Below are 19,072 nucleotides of genomic sequence, written 5' to 3'. Positions count from 1 at the left end.
GTGGCAAAACACTGTTCCTGTACTGTACCGAAAGTCTTCGATGAATTTCGGCCCCTGATACGCCTTCCAACCACAAAAAATGGATCACTGAACGTTGCTCTTCTTTGGGGCAAATAGAAAGCAGAGCAGAAATGATGAACAGCACAGCAGTGAAACTAACCTAGAAGCTTGAAAATTGCAAAGATATAACAACAAATAAACAAATCACGTGTCATCAATGTAAAACGACAGTACTACCAAAATAAACAAAAATATAACTAAATTGTGGATAATAATTGACTTACCCTCGTACAAGTCATCGGGATGAAACTAAATTCTGTCCAGTGCTGAGGAAACTGGTTAAGAACATTTATAACAACGTTAGCTTCCATATTCACAGATAGGTATTTTGTATGGACTCAGCTTGGGCCTTTATAGCTTACAAGACAGTAGTTTGCAGTATATGTATGATATTTCATTAGCACTTATTAACAATAGGGATGTAATTCTCCTCACTGCAAATTCTGGTCTATACTTTTTGCAGTGGCTGTAAGAAGGCACCTGTAACATCTCCGATCCCAAATACCGTCTTCAAAAAGTGGAATACAAAATTCCTACCAAAATCTTCCACAGTACAATCAACACTGTGATCAAAAAGATTTACAAATTAAGAAGTGATATTCTGAATGATATATGACATTTGCCATGTGTTTGAAGAACTTTCAAATACCTTATAATCATTGATATGATGATGGTAAAATAGGATCATTAACAAATGAGCAACATAGAAAAGCAGCAACACAATTTTGTGACAGCAGTTATCAAGTGATATTAAGGTAATACCAAAAAGTACTGAAATTCAGTTGTTTCCACATGACATCCATGCAAATCTACATCTAATGTCCTTAAGAGTTAATGGTGAGGCCATAGTCCTGAAATATGTATCCAATTTAGTGTTAAATAAGTTATGATTAAATTCTGAGTTATTTTTTGAGGTATGAATAGTCTGTTTGCAAAAACAGCCATTATTCAGCAATTTTTTTTTTTCTTCAATTTAGTAGTAGACACTGCAAGTCAAGTGCTACTGACTTGGATGGTCATACCCAACACAATGTATTAACAAAGTCTTAACTATAGTTGTTCCATACTGCACTAAAGTGGATGAAATTAGTATGCATTCTGATCTGAAAAAAAGCAAGTGAGGATCTTTATTTTCAACTAGCAAGGAAATAATACTAGTGATATTTCCAGATGGAATCATGGAAGATGATCTGAATTATTCTAAGCAGATATGACAACAGATTTTTTCCTTCCACTCCAGTGTGTATCTGTGCACCATCTCCAAAGATCAAAGATGAGTTATTCATTTTCCATTGTAATGCAGACCTGCATTTCATTAACCTGTCGACCAAGTACAAGTCAGAGATATTATCTCACTTGCCAGTTACGAGTCCAGATTCTGAACTGTTTTCAAAGTTGAATGAGGATCTGTCTGGGTGATGTGCTACCTTCCTGACAGAGGCTTCTTGAGTAGTCACCAGATACACCAAGTGATTAAACAAAAAGTCTGCAGATCTTCCAAGATGTTGGATCAAGGTTACTGAGATACAGAGGAAATGGGTTACTGAGATGCAGAGGGAATAAATGAAGGACTTTATGGAGTAATTTATCCAAAATCAAAAGAAACTAGCATATTAAGATTACTTTTGAAACAAAAATAAAAATCAGCATTAACTAGTAATGACAAACATATTCAGTTTCGAGAACATTTTCATAGTTATATGTACACTCATGGGATTTCATTTAATGGATCATAAATAAGAAGCTCTATACTCATGCTTGTAGCATTAAAATGATGATTTTACTATCAATACATTAACTTGAGGTGCAGTCACAATCAACAACATGCACTGCCATGACAGCTTTGTCAAAATGATAAGCAGCCCCTATGACGATAACTACTGTAAATTAAACTGATTTAGAAAACTATATTTCCACTTGGTGCAATATCACATATTCTACATTAGGAGAAAGGAAATTCTAGGATGTCATCTTCCTGTTTAATTATGTGCTTCGTGGCATGACATGTGTGAACACACACACACACACACACACACACACACACACACACACACACACACACACTTGCAAGCATGCACAGCTTGAAAACTTTGAGAGATTATCTGATCCTTGTACCTGCAGTTAAGCAGTAATCTATCATCTTATTGTCTAAACCATAAATTAAGATAAAGAATGGGAATTGATATCAAAACCACTATATAAAAAATTGTCACAGTTCTGTTAGGTTTCCAGAGACTACACAATGCAACACAAAAATAAAAGTCTCAATATTTTCATTAACATAATTTTTCAGTATATTGTCAAAATTAGTACACAGTAAACCCAGCTTAGTGGGGCCGAAATGACCATTTGACATTCAGATTTAGGTTTTTCATTGCCTCCTGTATCAGTTAAATTTAAGCACCTGTTTTCTTCTCCAGCCTTCTGCTACCTGACTTTGTGCTTCACATCTTATAACCTCATTGTTGATGGAGTGTTAAACCTTTACCTTCCTTCCAGTAAACCCTGTAGTTAACAAAAACAGCAGTGTGCAAATGCCAACATAAACATAATTCCTATCACGTCAACTCTGTGCTTTCTTACTCACCAAGAATAAGATAATTTGTTCAAAGCAAAAATTAAAATCATTGACTACATTTCAAAGCAGTCAGAATGTCATATACAAATTCTCAGCAGTTATTATTCCAACGGTTAAATTAAATACAAGTACTGAGCATGTCAGTCAACCTATTACTTTGGTATATTCTCCATAACAAAATACTTCACCCTAAAGCCCTAGTAACTGTTAAATTATACAGAGAAAAATATCATTGCAAGCTGAGCTTAAGAATATTCCAACACATGAAAGCCAAGTCCACAGGTAAGCAAAAAATAATACAAATCTGTACATACGCTCTGCATTACTTCCGCTATAAACTGTAAATGTCATACAAACCCTTTATTTGTCGCACCTTATCATGTGCTTGTGTCATGTGGAATTGCTACCATAGAGATATTTTTTTGCATACTGTCACTATCAATACCTTTATTATTTCCTGTACATTAATATTAAGAGTGTAATACTAGTCAGTGTCAAGATTTTATCTTTTTCTTTTGCTTGATAAGTTTTCTTTTGCTTATGAGCCCTGGATGTGTGTTGACATTTTCATTAAATGAAAGAAAATTTTGGAGATGAACAGCCTACTCCTCTCTACAAATCATCATTTGTAATATCGTAACATCAATCGGCTAACTAAAAGAAATAGAAAGCCACATACAATAACATCAAGCAAAGCACACAATCACTGCATTAAAACAGTACCAGCATAGTAAGGAGAAAACAGTTACAGCATCACTCTTTATCAAAGAAACAAAAATGTAAACACATTTACTGAGAGGCAAGCTGACACACAGCAAGTAAATTTACCTTTAACGTAAAATCAGTTGATAACAGAGAAAAGGAAAGTGCACAGGTGGTTTTCAAAATAATGGGAAATGAATCAATACAATATGAAAGTGTAAGGTACCCATCTCTGTTCAAGCAGCACCAGCTATGCAGAGTGTGCGTTTGTTCATTATATTGTGACCTTCTAAATAGAAGTTTGTCACTTATTCAGCTTTGTGCATTTTTGCAGTATAATCTTTAATTTCTTGTGTGTTTGTATATTTACAAGCAATATGCTCAATTTATGCAATCAAGAACACAGATTGCAACCAACTGCAGGTGGTGATTGGTATCCAGGATGTGTGTCACTTTGGATAAGAAGAGATTCTCTCTGGTTTCCAGTGGCTATCCATAATGGTAAAGACAGTCAGTCTCGCTTGTAAGATGAAGGCAGAGCTCACTATCTGGAGGATTACTGACAGGACCGATTTACACCTTTTGTACAGAGCTGAGTGGAGGGTCTGAATCAGATAGTCAAGCAGTTTTGAGACTGGGTACACTGTAAATTCCTTGACTTGGTTTCATACGATGCAAGATGTCGGGATCGGCTTACTGGAACAGGTCTCAACAGAATAGATCTACACTACACACGAGATGGCTACACGAGTAGCAGGGGCTGTGTGAAGAGGACTGGGCAGTTTTTAAGATTAGAGGTTAACAAAGAAATAAAAAAGGTGAAATACAGAATGAAATTAGACCTAGGAAACATCAGTTTCATAGTTGTAAATTATCATAGCTGTGTTGGGAAAGAACCAGAGATCCAAGCAGACACAGAAAGCATTGTGGCATAAACTATTATAGATACTGAAAGTTAGTTAAAGCCAGAGATAAGTTCAGGTGAAATTTTTACCAAGGACTAACGATGTTCAGAGAGGACAGACTAAATGCACTTAGTGGTGGCATGTTTGATGCTGTTAGAAATAGTTTATCTTGTAGTGAAATTGAAATAGGTAGTTGCTGTGAGTAAATATGGGTAGAAATTATACTAAACAACTGGAATAAACTAATAACTGGTTAAACAACACAAAAGGGATATTGTTACTCACCATACTGAGTCACAGGCAGGCACAATGAAGTAGATTGCTAAACATTTAAGCTTTTGGACAAAAAAAGTGCTCCTTCCAATATAGAAAAAACACACATTCACACAAACACTATTCTTAGTCATATGGGCACTGTCACCCAGCACTGGGGTGACTGCAGACTGTAATGGCATCTGATGTGAGCAGCAATTTATTAGGAAGGGTGGTGGGGGAGAGGTGGCAGCATGGGGCAGGGAGGGGGAGGAATAGCAGGGGAGGACGGAGGAAGATGTGCTGCATGTAGAAGCGTGCAGGGATGTGGTGGGGTCAGAATGGGTTGCTAGGTGCGCAGTAGGGAGGCTGTGCAAGAGGGGAGGGGGCGGGGGAGAGAGAGGGGTAATGGGAGAGGGGCGAGAAAAGAAGTATATTAGATGTGATGGTGGGATAGAAGGCATTTATACTGCTGGAATGGGAGCAGGGAAGAGCATAGGTAGGTAGAGGACAGGGACCGGCAGAAGATGAGGCCTGGGGAGGTTAAGGGAGAGTTCTAGGGAGAGTTCCCACCTGCGCAGTTCAATGTATCCAGATTGTGCAGGCTGTGAAACAGTGATTTATGTGAAGGACATCATGTTGGGCAGCACGTTCAGCAACTGGGTGGTCCTGTGTCTTTTGGCCACAGTCTGGTGGTGACAATTCATGCAAGCAGCCAGCTTGTTAGCTATCATGCCCACACAAAAAGCGGCACAGTGATTGCAGCTTAGTTTGTAGATCACATGGCTGGTTTCACACGTAGCCCAGCCTTTGATGAAATAGAAATAGTTTTTGACAGGACTGAAGTAGTTGGTAGTGGGAGAATGTATGTATCTAGGCCTGCTGCAGAAATATGAGCTATAAGGCACGGGGTTGGGAGCAGGGATGGAGTAGGAATGGACAAAAGATTACATTGGTTTGATGGGCAATGGAATACCACTGTAGGAGTGGTGGGGACGATAGTGGAAAGGATATTCCTCATTTCAGTGCATGACATAAGATGGCCAAAATCCTGTTGGAGAATCTGATTCAGTTTCTCCAGTCCACCTCTATGTGGTGAGTAGCAATCTATTCTTATCATACTGTTTGTTATTTCATTACAGACTTTCCACTGTTTAATAATTACTTCAATTTACTGTCCCCTGTGTTAAATGATATAGTTGCTAAAAGATTAAAGAAAAATTTCGAATAGGACCTAACTCATACAATTATACTTAGTGGAGACTTCAAGCTACCCTCAGTATGCTAGTAAAAACAAACAATTATTCTGAGCAATTAGTTCAAGAGCCCATATGAAGACTAAATAATTGCTTCTTAGTGACAAACAATGCTGGTAAATAGAGTATGTTATGTTGCATACCGGAATTAGTGACCACAAGGCCATTGTAGTTAAGACTGAATACTGTAACATCCAAAGCCAACAAAAAATATATCTATTTAAAGAGGCAGATAAAATTCGGTTGATGCCTTCGTGAAGTGCGGTATCCATTCCTTCCTCACTAACAAGGCCAAGTGTCGACTAAACTGGCTTAAATTCACAGAAACAGTGTTGATGGCAACAGAGTTTTATACCACAAAAATTAATAATAGATGGAACAGATCCCCCATGGCACAGAAAACATGTCTGGATAATGTTAGAGAAACAATGAAAAAAGTATGCCTGGCTACAGTTTATAGATATTCTGAACATAATGCATACTTCAAAGTAAGGCGCATTACATAGTTTCCACAAAAAAAACTGTTTAGAAATCTAGCAGAAAATCAAGAGAGATTCTTGTCATATGTAAAGTATACCAGCAGCAAGACACTGTCAATACCTTCACTGTGTGATACCAATGGAAATTTTACTGATAACAGCACCATTAAAGTGGGTTTCATGGAGTTGGGAAGGAAAAATTTTTTCTTTTTTTTTTAATTTTTTAAATATTGTCAACAGTGCTTGAAAATGTTAAAATTTTTTACTTTAAGATCTAATAAAATCAGTGCTTTTTTTATATAGAAGGCTGTAGATTGTAGTATTATAAATGTGAAATTACATTGTTTGTATTGGAAGCATTGTTGAAAAAAGTATCTTATCATTTCATAGTATAAACATGCATCGTATGTGGAAGTGCTAAAGTTTTTTCAAGGAAAAGTGACGAATGAGCAGCTACATCTCTCACAAAGTGAAGTATAACACTAAAACAATGTGTTTTTAAAAACATGGGTTTCATGATAATAGATTTTCAAAGAAAGGCAAAACATTCTGTTCAACATGTAGCACGTGAAGTTACAGACAGTGAAACACAGCCCAACTGGCCAGTAGCTAGAGAATCACCAATTTGTGCTTCGAATATTAAAATAAAACATTGTGAAACAAGTTTTCTGAAAAAGAAAGTGACGTAAATGGTAAGTTTGTTTAGGTTCTGATAGATTTAAACATCCTAACAAAGGTGTTATGTGAAGGTGTGTGTTGTAAAGTATTCAGAGGGCCAGTTAGTTTACATGAAGGCACTGAGGCATCAAATGGACTAGCCAGAAAACTTATCATTGATTGTGCTAGTTGTAAATATGCTCATTTATTCTGGAATTCTGTTAAATGCAAAGGTAAGTTTTTGAAGTAAATGATAGACAGTCTTATGGATTGAGACCTATTGGCATGGGACACACTGCAGCAGAAATACGGTCTGCTGTAATGAATATGCCATATGTCCACCTTGTAAAATCGACGAGTATACAGGATTTATTGGAGCTGCTGTGAAACCTATTGCATGTAAGTCAATGAAGCATGCTGGAAAATAAATGATGGTATGACATATATCAGCAGCTTTTGGTGATAGTTGGCAGAAGTGGAGCTACAGTTCTAGGAATTCTGTTGCTTCAGTGTCTACTGTGGATACTGTAAAGATAATAGACTTCCACATTGTAACAGAACATTGTTATAAATATAAGCTGAGGAATGAAGGAGGGCAAATCTGACAGAAATTATGAAGGAACAAGTGATGGTATTGAGGCCCCTGCAGCTACTGAAATTTCTAGTCAATCTAATTTCCAGTCAATCTGTGAATGAAAGGGGTGTCTGTTACACTAAGTTCTTAGGTGATGGGGACTCAAAAACACATAACATTTTGGTAGCCATTCAGCCTTACAGTGACAAGGTTATCACAAAACTAGAGTATGTTGGTCATGTCCAGAAGAGGACAGGCATCAGGTTGAGAAAGTTGAAAAAAGTTTGAGAGACAAGAAACTTTCTAACGGTAAAACAAAAAGAGTCATGGTGACAGACAAAATTACTGATGAACTACAGCAGTATTATGGGTTAGTCATTAGAAATAATACAGTGATTTGTTGAAAATGAAGCAGGCAATATCAGCTACTTCCTTCCACAGACTGTCAAGAGATGAAAAACCAATACACCAACTTCGCCCTACCAGACCAGATTCATGGCTCTATTATCACAAAGCCCATTACTCAAACAGTTCATACATCCATAAACATTCCATCCCAGCAGCAGTCTTGAATGTCATAAAACCTATTTACAGACACCTGGCAAATCCTGATTTCCTGAAGAAGTCTCTTCATGGTCAGACTCAAAATCCAAATGAGTCTTCCAATAATCTCATATGGGCTCATTCAGAAAAAAATGTTTTTGTTGGAGTGAAGGCACTGAATTGGGGATTGGGCGAGGGGGGGGGGGGGGGAGGGGGGGGAGAATCAGTGATGCTGTTATTGCTTTTAATGATGGCAACATTGGTAGGGTGAAAGTGCTACACGTACTGAGATTAATTCTGGAGCAAACTACATCAGAGAACTTTAACAGATGGACAAGGTTTGCATCGATAAAGCGGAGTATGCAGCACAATTAGCCACTAAAGAGTCCAGAAAGAAGAAAAGAATAAGAACCTTGGAAAAAGATCAAGAGAATGATACACAGTATGGTGCAGAATGCTTCTCAGAGAATAAGAATAAAAAATAAAGCATATATTAAGTTTCAGTCTTTTTAAGCTTTAGAAGCTGCTCCTGAAAAATTTACATTTTCTGCTGCGTTTTTCCCTAAATCTCAGAAACCACTTCGAGTAGAATATTCAAATTTTCAAGGTGTAGCAATGCACACATCCTGAGTCTACTGAACTAAAAGAAAAACATAATATTAAATATAATTAAAATTATTTAGGAGAAAGTACAAAAAATTGCACAAAATTTGAAACGTGTAATTAAAAAATCGTATTTCCAAAAGCAGTGGTTGAAATGCAATGATTGTAATTCAGTAAACTCAGAATATAACATGTAATATCCCGTAAAAGTTTTATGTCAGTTGCTTCAGTGGTTTCTGATATACAAGGAAGACAAATGACAAAATTTAACATTGTTGAGATAGGGCTTTCCAACTCCTCTTAACAAACATATTTTTCCAAAATTTCCTCACCAAAGAAGATGCAGTAAATATTCTAGAATTCAAATCAAAAAGAGCTACCAACAAGCATAATTTGGAAGTAGATACCGTCAGTGTAGTGAAGCAGCTGAAGACACTTCATGAAAACAAGTCTTCCAGCCAATCAGAACAGTAAACCAATTAGGTTCATTTACGTGAAACAGGTCCAGTTATTAGCAATCATGTACAACACTCACTTTCAAAAGGTCCATATCTAAAGAATGGACTCTAACAGGTCACACCAATGCAAAGAAAGGAAACAGGAGTAATCTGCTGAGTTACAGATCTATGTCACTGACTTGGATTTGCAGTGGGGGTTTGGACCAAATATTGTATTCCAACATCAGGAAATATTTCTAAGAAAATGACCTCTGAACACAATCAGCACAGATTCAAAAAACTGGGTCTTTACTCACATTATGTAATGATTGCCTTTGATGGTTCTAGTTTTTCAGAAAGCCTTTGAAATCATTCCTCACAACAACTTCTACTCAAACTGCATGCCTACTGAGTGTTGTATCTGTTGTGCAGCAGGATTCATGATTTCATGTCAGGGAGGTCACCATTTGTAGCAACTGATAAGAAGTGATCCGAAACCGAAGTTATATCTGGTATCCTCAAGGATGTGTCATAGCCCTTTGCTATTCCTAATTTATATGAACGATTTAAGGGACAATCTGAACAGTCGCCATATAATGCTTGCAGATGATACTGTCATTTATGGTCTAGTAAAGCCATTGGTAGATCAAAACAAATTGCATAACAATTTGGAAGAGATACCCGACTGTTGAAAAAGTGGCAACTGACCTTAATCAAAAAATGTGAGAGATACTCAACATGAGTATGAATTAAACTGTTAAATTTCAGTTACATGATAAATCTCACAAATTTATGGTTACTGGTTTAACTAAATGCCTAAGGATTACAACTTTGTACAAAATGAGTAACAACCATCACACAGAAAATGTTTTGGTGAAGGTGAACAAAAGACTGTTTCACTGGCAGAACAGTTCGGCTAAAGAGACCAGCTACACTTCATTCGCCCGTCTTCTTCTGGAGTGTTGCTGTGTGGTATGGCATCTTGACTAGAGAGGACTGACAGAGGACATTGAAAAAATTCGAAGGAGGGCTGGCCATTTTGTATTATCTAGAAATAGGGGAGACACGGTAAGTGGACTGCGTTGCCAGTCACTAAAACGAAGATTTTTTGTTTGTTGACACAAGACCTTTTCACAGAATTTCAATCAACAATTTTCTCTTCTAAATGGAAAAAAATATTTTGTTGGCTCCCACTTACATAGAGATAAATGTATACTGTAACGAAATAAGAGAAATCAAAGCTCAGATGGAAAGTTTTAGATGTTTATTTTTCCCATATAATATTCGAGAGTGCAATCTTCAAGAAATAGTCTGAACCCTTTGCCAAACACTTAAGTGTGCGTTGGAGAGTAATGGTGTAGATGCAGATTTTTATCCTGTACAATAGCTGTGATTTATCTGGTAGTATGTAGTATATGGTATGTCCGCAAAGGAATTTTGCACCATTTACCTTTCAGTTTAGCACTCAATTCAGTGAGGAAATGTCTCCACGAAAATTGTATAGAAATGATCCGTAAACTTTCAGCAGAGTGATTGAATAAACAGGGAAAACATTGAACTTTATCCATTTGTTCATCAAACCATTGGGACATGGACAGGGACGCCATTATATTCACCAGTAAACAAATCACTACTAAACTAGCAGGGTAGTCAATTATATATGTGCAATAATCTCTGGCCACAACTGGTGTAATGAGAGTTATAATGAGGCCAATGCAATAACATCAGCTTATGCTACACATCATCAAGTCGCCATGATGCTTCATAGTAAGTAGATGGCCGGGTGGAGGGGGATGCTTGCTTGCATGCTGTTCATAAACCTAGCAATCACTGAAAACAACATGTTGAATGAAGCATTGATAGGAATGAATTTTTTGGGGAGATTGGAAGCAGTCTAAACACTAAGAGCATTTTTCCTTTAACAATCGAAGCCTAAAGATATCTAGAAGAACAGGACAGATTGCTAATTTGATCTTTGCTACATAACCTGCCAGTGAAAAAGCAGATGGAAAGAAAGAAAACATCAAACAGTAAGAAACTGTGATGAGATGAGAGAGCTCTCCTGGGCTGAAGCATCCCCTCCCTGCCCCTATAGGTCTGGCCTGCAGTAGGAGGTCAACTTCAGCATCAGACTATCAGTCCCCCAGTCACTGTACAATACAGGCTTAACGCTCACATCAGATGAAGCAAGTAAAATTATACGAAAATGAAAACAGATGGTGAAATGTAACAAAATGCACTGGGGTGGGTGTGTGCACTGGCATGGGGTGGCTGAGCACACTGGCCAGAAGCAGCCGGAGGTCCCTCACACACACCTTCTACCCTGCCATTTGTTTCCCTTCTCTACTTCTCTCCTTCTCTCCCTTCCCCTTTGCCCCTCCCCCTTCTCCCTAAGCACAGTCGACTGATGATGAACCTAGCAGCCCACTACCCTACACTCACCACATCCACGCAAGCACGCACACGCACCACTAGCACCTTCCCCCACCTCTACACTGCTATGGCTCCCCATCGCACCTCTCTTCTATACACCCACTACCCAACCCAGCAATGATGACTGCTCATCTCAGATGCAGTCACAGTATGGCTTTAGTGCTTGTACATGACAGCAGTCATGTGTGCATGGGTCGTGAATGTGCAAATGTGTGCATGTGTTTTGTTTAGTCTATGTCTGATGAAGGGCTTAAGTTTGTTAACTTACAAGTATCTAGCAGTCTTTTCAATGTGCCTGTCTGCTACTCATCGCCTTCTTTATGTAATGCAATTCTGAATATAAAGACAACAAGAAAAATGTACCTCATTGCCCTTAGAATGCAGGGTCATATGATAAAAGTGGAACATGAAAAGCAAAGAAAGAGGGAAAGAGAGAAGGAAACACAATACAATAAAAATTGATATGAAAGCAAGAATGTGCACATGCAAAATAGCATGCCATAGAATAGAGGGGGGACCTAAAATCAATGACATACCAGAAACAACAGTAAGGAATGCCTATGCACACAGTAGTCTTGTACAGCAGTGAAAGAAGGAGGCAGAAGTCACACACACGACAAGCAGGCTCCAAAGTTTGTTGCAAACAACCAGTTCAGGCGGAACACCTCGAATCCACGTAACTGCAACAAATGTACTTGTGCCTACATATAGGTTCACAGCTGAGGGAGAAGCATGCGGCAGACTATTTACAACAACTCCGAGATTGTTACAAAATCTTCTCAACTGCAAAAACGCGACAAGATTTTTACCTCTCTATTTGCCAGTTCCTCGCAAAAAGTAGGTCCATTTTTAACTTTCATTTTCGCAAGCCATATATCAATAGACATTTTCATCTTCTCCAGTCTAATCTGTAACAAATAAAATTATTGCTTGTATAATAGGAAATACATTAAAGATTTTTTGCCATGCACATTTAACCATAACAATAATACGACAGATGTAATATATCTACTATGCATCACTGAAACAGAAACAATGAAGACAGGGTTGACTGGAACAATAAAAAAATTAAGAATAATGAATACCCAGATTTGAAATCAGTGGTTCCATACATCAAGCACAAAATGTAAGATACATCAAGCACAAAATGTAAGATACATCAAGCACAAAATGTAAGATACATCAAGCACAAAATGTAAGATACATCAAGCACAAAATGTAAGATACATCAAGCACAAAATGTAAGATACATCAAGCACAAAATGTAAGATACATCAAGCACAAAATGTAAGATAAAAAAGGTAATATTTACAAACAGGCAAGAAGAAAAAAAGTTATTCAAAAACTGAAGACAAAATAAATAACTAAGATAGAGTGCTAATATTAAGAAACAGCTGAGATTTGTCTTCTGAAATGGGCACAAAGTTTTACCATAAATTAGCAGCCACATTATCATTGCTCAATAAAAATAATTCTTTTGCACACAGGTGGTACAAAGAGCAGCATTGTTACAAGTGGTATTGGTCGGGTCATGGGTGACAAGAGCTACACACTGTGTCTGAACCATCCATACCAAAATCCCAACTTCCTCAACCCATCATTCTGTTGAGTGAATATCACACATAAAGAGAATCCATCCACCCATGGTCAGATTTCTGGTCAAAAGATCTTGGACTTCCTCAGTTCCATCCTCCACTTTCTTTAACATGTCTCTTCAAGGACTCTTTCTGTGATGGGGTTACGTTCATCTTAGCACTTCCTGCATTAGCAACAATTTTCCAACAAATGTGGCAAGAGGCTATGTCAACGAATGAGTTTAACTTGTAATAAATAGCTGCAAATACCTGATGCATCACAGTAAGAACAAAAAAGTTGTCAACAGAAAGAAGATGGCTTAAATTAATTACATGGTGCATATACAGTAAGAGTGGCAGAGGAGGAAATGGGGGAGGGAGAATAAACAGAGGGTGGGAGAGGGGGGTAGACAGGGGGGGAGGGAGGAGCAGTTTTATAAATGACAGTTACCACACAGTATTAGCACCGTTTACTCAAAACAAGAGATATGGATACAAGATACTATTCATAAACAGTGTAATCTACCTGGAGTCTGTAACCCACGCAAAGTTCGGTCCAAGCCGTATCAGGGTTTCATCTACCACAACTAGAGTCTACCAGAATAACACTGTAGGCAATACAACAGCACTCGCAATGTGCACTCCACTGTTCACATTCACACTAGCTTACACTGACCCTGGGCAGGCTTGTATGCCAGAGTCTGGTGTGATCTTGTCAGAGAACACACCTGAGGACCACTGCCATCTGAGTAGTGGTGTCATGGTGGTCGATAGCAATGTTGCACCTGTTACATTTCAATGGTAACACTGGATGGTACTACTGCATATACCCCCCATGCGTAGCACCTTACATCACTTCTGTCTAGAGTCTGTGTATCGGGAGAATGACTCATGCGTGCACAGTGACAGATGGTCTGAAGCGGGTTCAGTCGAGTATGTAGTTCTAATTTTCACCTGCCAGAGGACAGTAGCAGACAGAGACATCCAAGAAACAGGTCAAGAGAATGTTTTTGTGAATTGTTCTGTTTATTTCTGGAAGGTTTTTTTTTACTTATGTTTGTACAGTTTTGTATATGCTTTTAATAGTGTGAATGGTGCATGAATGTGCTCTAAAGTAAATATGTAGATCATTGTTCTACTGATGAACGCTGTACGAACTAGTGTGTGAATGCAGACAAAGGGGAATTCTGTATCACTATGTTAGGTAAGTTTATAGTAAAAGGAAAGCTAATTTGAGTGCAAATGAAAATATTTAATAATGTAAAGTATAAACAAAATATCAGAACATTAAATATTTATGTCGGGAAAAAGTGCAGTTTGAAAGTGTGTTATTTGTTGATTGGTTGGTCATGAAAAGTGCGGACTAATGCAGGAGAATAATGTTTTTCTATTGGCCTTAAAGAAAACTGACCAATCACAACGTAGTATTCTTCGCGCGTCTTTTCTCTTGGAGATATAGAATGCTTACAGCAGTCTAAGTAGTCGGAGCCCAGCCTTTCAAGGGTACGGTCATGTGTAGTATGAGCTCCAAAGGAAGTTATAATTTGCCAGTTTTAGTTGTGCTGCATGTTTTAAAAGTGTTTTAAAAAAGCATATTTATTCCGGTGTGCTTTTTAGAAAGTACGGACTTATCAAGTAATTCTGTGTATGAGAAAAGAGAGTAATTCTGCAAGGCATATCGAGCAGATCGGTGACAAAAAACTTGAATGCATTAGACACCAATAAATTTAATAGTATGGCGAGCATTTTCATTTAAGAACAATCCATGCTTAGTAGCTGTTCAGATTTTGGGAAATACGTTACCATAAACTTGCTAACATGAATGGAAGGGTTCGTGCATGACTATGTTAAGATTAGCACAGGCTTGGCAGTGAAGGTGTAGATCATCAAGGTTCAGAAAATACCAAAGTTTTGCGGGTATTTCCACCTTTCATTCAAAATTAAGACCAATTCTTGGAATATATACGTTGTATACAGCCTGGTACAAGTTGCAGTACGGTAGGTTTCCATTCGGCTTTCCTACCGGCGAACTGCTGCAACGAGTTCACAGGTAGGTGCAGGTAATAGACAAAAGGAACCGTGCCGCTGCACATGGTTCAGCCAGGAAAACAGTTAAAAAGCTGCAGTACATTGAATCCGTGGTTGAGAGAAATTTCATGAAAGACCGTATACTGAATGATAATGAAAAGTTAAGTAAATTGGTACATATGGAAATTTGAACAGAACCTGTTTCGAGTCGCTGGAGAGACCTATAAGAAAGAAGAAGATGTTAAACAGTCACAATAACAATATGGGCTCATCAAAGCAGCAGACAGCGTCATAGTTGTATCAAAGAGCAGCAGTATGGCAGGGCAGGACTGCCAACTTACACGAAGAGCAGGGTCCCTGAAACTGGTACAGCAGACGAAGTAAGTCGGACTCGCAGTTTCAGCCTGCTGAGGCTGCACCACTGAACAAAAGATAAGTCAAGTTTGTTACATTTGTTGTGTGTGTGTGTGTGTGTGTGCGTGTGTGTGTGCGTGTGTGTGTGCGTGTGCGTGTGCGTGTGTGTGTACACGTGTGCGCTGAAAGACTGAGTAACATGGAAAGTGATAAAGATTTTATAAATAGAGGAAGAAATCCCATTCAGCGTTAGTGCTTCACAAACTAGTATGCCTGAACAGAGTGAAGGAGTAGATGTTAAAGTAAAAGAGGTGGTTTTTTACAATATTTCTGTGTTACTTACGGACAGTGGAGTAGAAACTACTTCAAGGTATCAGTTAATATAACTAGTGGGTATAATGTAAATCATGAAAGTGACATTAAGCATGATATCAGTAAAAACCTACTGTGTGATGACAGTGTTGTTAGTGTTACTGAATCAAATGTGTCAATTGCGGATACCAAATATGGTATAGTACCGGTGGAACAATGTAAACAGGAACAGTAATGCAGAGAATAGAACCTGGAAGTATGCAAGAAATATCTGCAACATTAATGGGTTCTATAAAAGACAGAGACAAACAACATACTAATTTGGCTGAAATGATTGGTCAGAACATTAGTAAACTTGATGAAAAACTTGAAAAGCAGACTGCTGTTTTAAAAGAAATGTGGAAAAACGATTTGACGTCATTAGAAAGTGAAGTGGATGGCAAAATTTTTCAAGTTGAGAATAACTGCCAACAATTCATTAAAACTGTAAAAAGTGAATTAACAGATGCCTTGAAAAAAGTTGCTATTGGAAACAAACAAAGGGTACATCTGATAAAAGAAAGTGCGAAGAAAGTAGACGTCAAAATAGTTGCAGTAAAGTCTATATGTGTAAATGATCACAAATTGTTAGAGTAAAATCGGTTCTGAATGTGCCAAATGTATGAATGAAGAAGAAAATGTTCTTCAACTAACTAACCAGGTAGAAGAGGTTAAAAATAAGTTGGATGAGCATAGCAGTAGATTATGCCAAGTTGAAACTATCTTCAATCATGGAGCTAAAAGCAGTGGGTGTAGTTTTGTAGCAGAATTTCCTGAAATATCATATGTCATTAACAGGCAGTTTTTACATTTTGATCCAACAGGAAATATAAATCCAATAGAATTTTGGAATGACTTTGAAGGTATTCTACCTAGTTTGTGGTCAGACAGAAAAAAATAACGTTTATTACGTCTAAATTCTTGGGAGTGGCTAGAACTTGGGGGCTATCACTACTGAACAGTATGACATTCTACATAAATTTAAAGAGGCGTTTTTAAAGAATATTGGAGCAAGCAAAAATAAATGGAGTTGCTAAATAGCTTCTGGGCTGGGGAAAAATTTAATCTCAGAAAGGAAAGCGTAAGAAAGTTCATGTTAAAGTGGATAACAAATTTGTCAGATTTAAACAATAAAGTTGAGCCAGAACAAATAGTTCTAGGCCTGGAAGGTAAACTGCCCATGAACTGGAGAAACAAAATTATTGCAGCTCCGAGGGATGACGTTCATAAATTCATTCGACATTTGGAGAGAGCTGAGAAGTTGCTGCATGAGGAGGAGCATGTAAATCGTAATGTCAAACCACCAAATAATGCAGAACCATGGCAGAATGTAAACATTGACAGAAATGGCACGTACCGTGGAAATAGCAGGAGCAGAGGTACCAGAAGGTGGCGCTATACAGCAAATGATAGGCAGAATAATGGGGAGCAAGTGCACAATTATCAATCGTATTCTCCAGTGCGAGAAGATAATGTTGCGCCAAGGTCACGGGCAAATGGGGGTAAATATAAGTTATGGTACAGAATCCCAGAAACCATCAAACTAAATGCCATCTGTAAAAGGACCAGCATTTACAAGATGGGAAGTAGCAATTTGAACCCACTAGCAAAACCCTTTGTATGCGTTAGCACTGAACAGACAGGGATTATAAGTGAGGAGCAGAAGAAGGTAGTAACAACAAATGAAACAAGCTACATAAAAATCTGTACATTTAACAGAGGTTTAGGGGATTTTTTGTACAGAAAAAAGCATAATAAGCACTGTATTGCAGATGAAATGGGTGATGTACTAGCAGAAAATGCGACAGAACCTGATTGCCCGAAACTCTTCAGCAACCACGCTGAAGCTGAATCATGTTCTAGGGAAGAAGAAAGTACTGAAGCTGCAGAACATCAGTGATGTCAGTGCATAAGAAATACTAGCATCTATAAATGATGACATCTGTGAGGCCATAAGGCAGAGGCAGGTAAATGGTGACCAAAATGGGGGTCAGTCAATTAATAGTGGAAAAAAGGGAGGGAGAGGTGAAAGGGAGAATGGCGAAATGCTGGAAAATTTTTTTTCGAGCCGTCATTAGTGGACAGAATAGTTAGTATGGGTAAGAAAAGTGAGGAGGGTACTTCCCCAAAAATGGAAACAGGGACGGTTCCAATAGAAGGGAGGTTGTGAACGATTTGTTGGAGGAGGGCTCTGACATCAGCAATGAAAGGAAGGTGCTGATTCATCCAATAATTAGTCTGTGAGAGTGTAACGAAGAATTACAGTGTTTAGCAGATAGTGGCAGTGATTTATTGGGGTGTATACGCGGACAACGAAAAAAAATTCCTGGAATTTTCCCGGATTTCCCGGTTAAAAACACACTTTCTCCCAAGTGAAAACACACTTTTTCCACGTTAAGTGACAGTATATTTTCCCTCGTAACTGCAAAACTTATCAATCCTTTGAATGATTATTGTTTTATATAAGGGCATAGAGTTTCCCGGAACTTTAGAAAATGAAACTCAGGGAAAAAGACACGTTTTGGAAATATCTTTGATGTGCAGCAAAATGTATGCTGCGTATTTTCATATTATGAAAGTATATATTGGGATTCCACCAAACAACACATGTTACTTTCCAAATAATTGAAATCAAGATTGTGATGCGCTTTTGTAAGCCAGTCATAGCTCATGTCACTTGATCTCACCAGCCAATAACAGCGGATATTCAGAGCATAGGACACATGATGTAGTCAGCCAACAGCTACGTCACTGTTAAGTAGCATGAACACACAATCACAAAAAGTTAATAGTTTAAATTAATATACATAAGTGTTGCTACAAGAAAAGCAAACCTTTCACATATAATATTGGTCTCTAAGGTTAATAAGCTGCAAGAGAAGCTAAGCTTTCGCATATAATGTTGATCTTTCTTGTGCATGTTACACTTTAAGATATATCAAACAAATGTGCCAGTAAAATTTTTAATAATGTCATAAATGTCTGATCTTCAGGGTTCATCATCAAAGAGTTGATTTTTAAATGAGAGTCAAACGCTCTGTGATTTAATAAATTCATGGTACATTCTTGCATATAGTTCAACTTATGTAAAAGGTTATTTACTTTGTAAGTAACACTTTTCAAACCACCATTCGCAGTATTTTCCCGCGACCTGATAGAAATAGGTTCATTTCAGCCGTTGCCAGAGAGGGCACATAACAGGCGACACCGCGCTTGTGCAGTTATCACGACGTAGGAAGCCCGTATGTATGTACGTGTAAAACATTGAAAGATCATACATTATGTC

General features: G+C 37.9%; 1 protein-coding gene across 2 annotated transcripts in view; it reads right to left on the bottom strand.

Annotated features, from left to right (window-relative positions):
* Positions 1-19,072, bottom strand: part of LOC124775044 (fatty-acid amide hydrolase 2-A) — a 181,228-nt gene that overhangs the window by 56,820 nt on the left and 105,336 nt on the right. For both annotated transcript variants that reach the window (XR_007015588.1, XM_047249825.1), the window contains exon 8: positions 12,289-12,387. Coding sequence is in view for 1 of the 2 variants with exons in the window: in XM_047249825.1 (XP_047105781.1) it covers positions 12,289-12,387 (99 nt within the window). In the remaining variant the exon portion in view is untranslated. The remainder of the gene's footprint in view (positions 1-12,288; positions 12,388-19,072) is intronic.

The sequence above is a fragment of the Schistocerca piceifrons genome, chromosome 2 (assembly GCF_021461385.2).
Source record: "Schistocerca piceifrons isolate TAMUIC-IGC-003096 chromosome 2, iqSchPice1.1, whole genome shotgun sequence".
Lineage (NCBI taxonomy): Eukaryota > Metazoa > Arthropoda > Insecta > Orthoptera > Acrididae > Schistocerca > Schistocerca piceifrons.
This window is presented reverse-complemented; position numbering and strand designations above follow the sequence as displayed.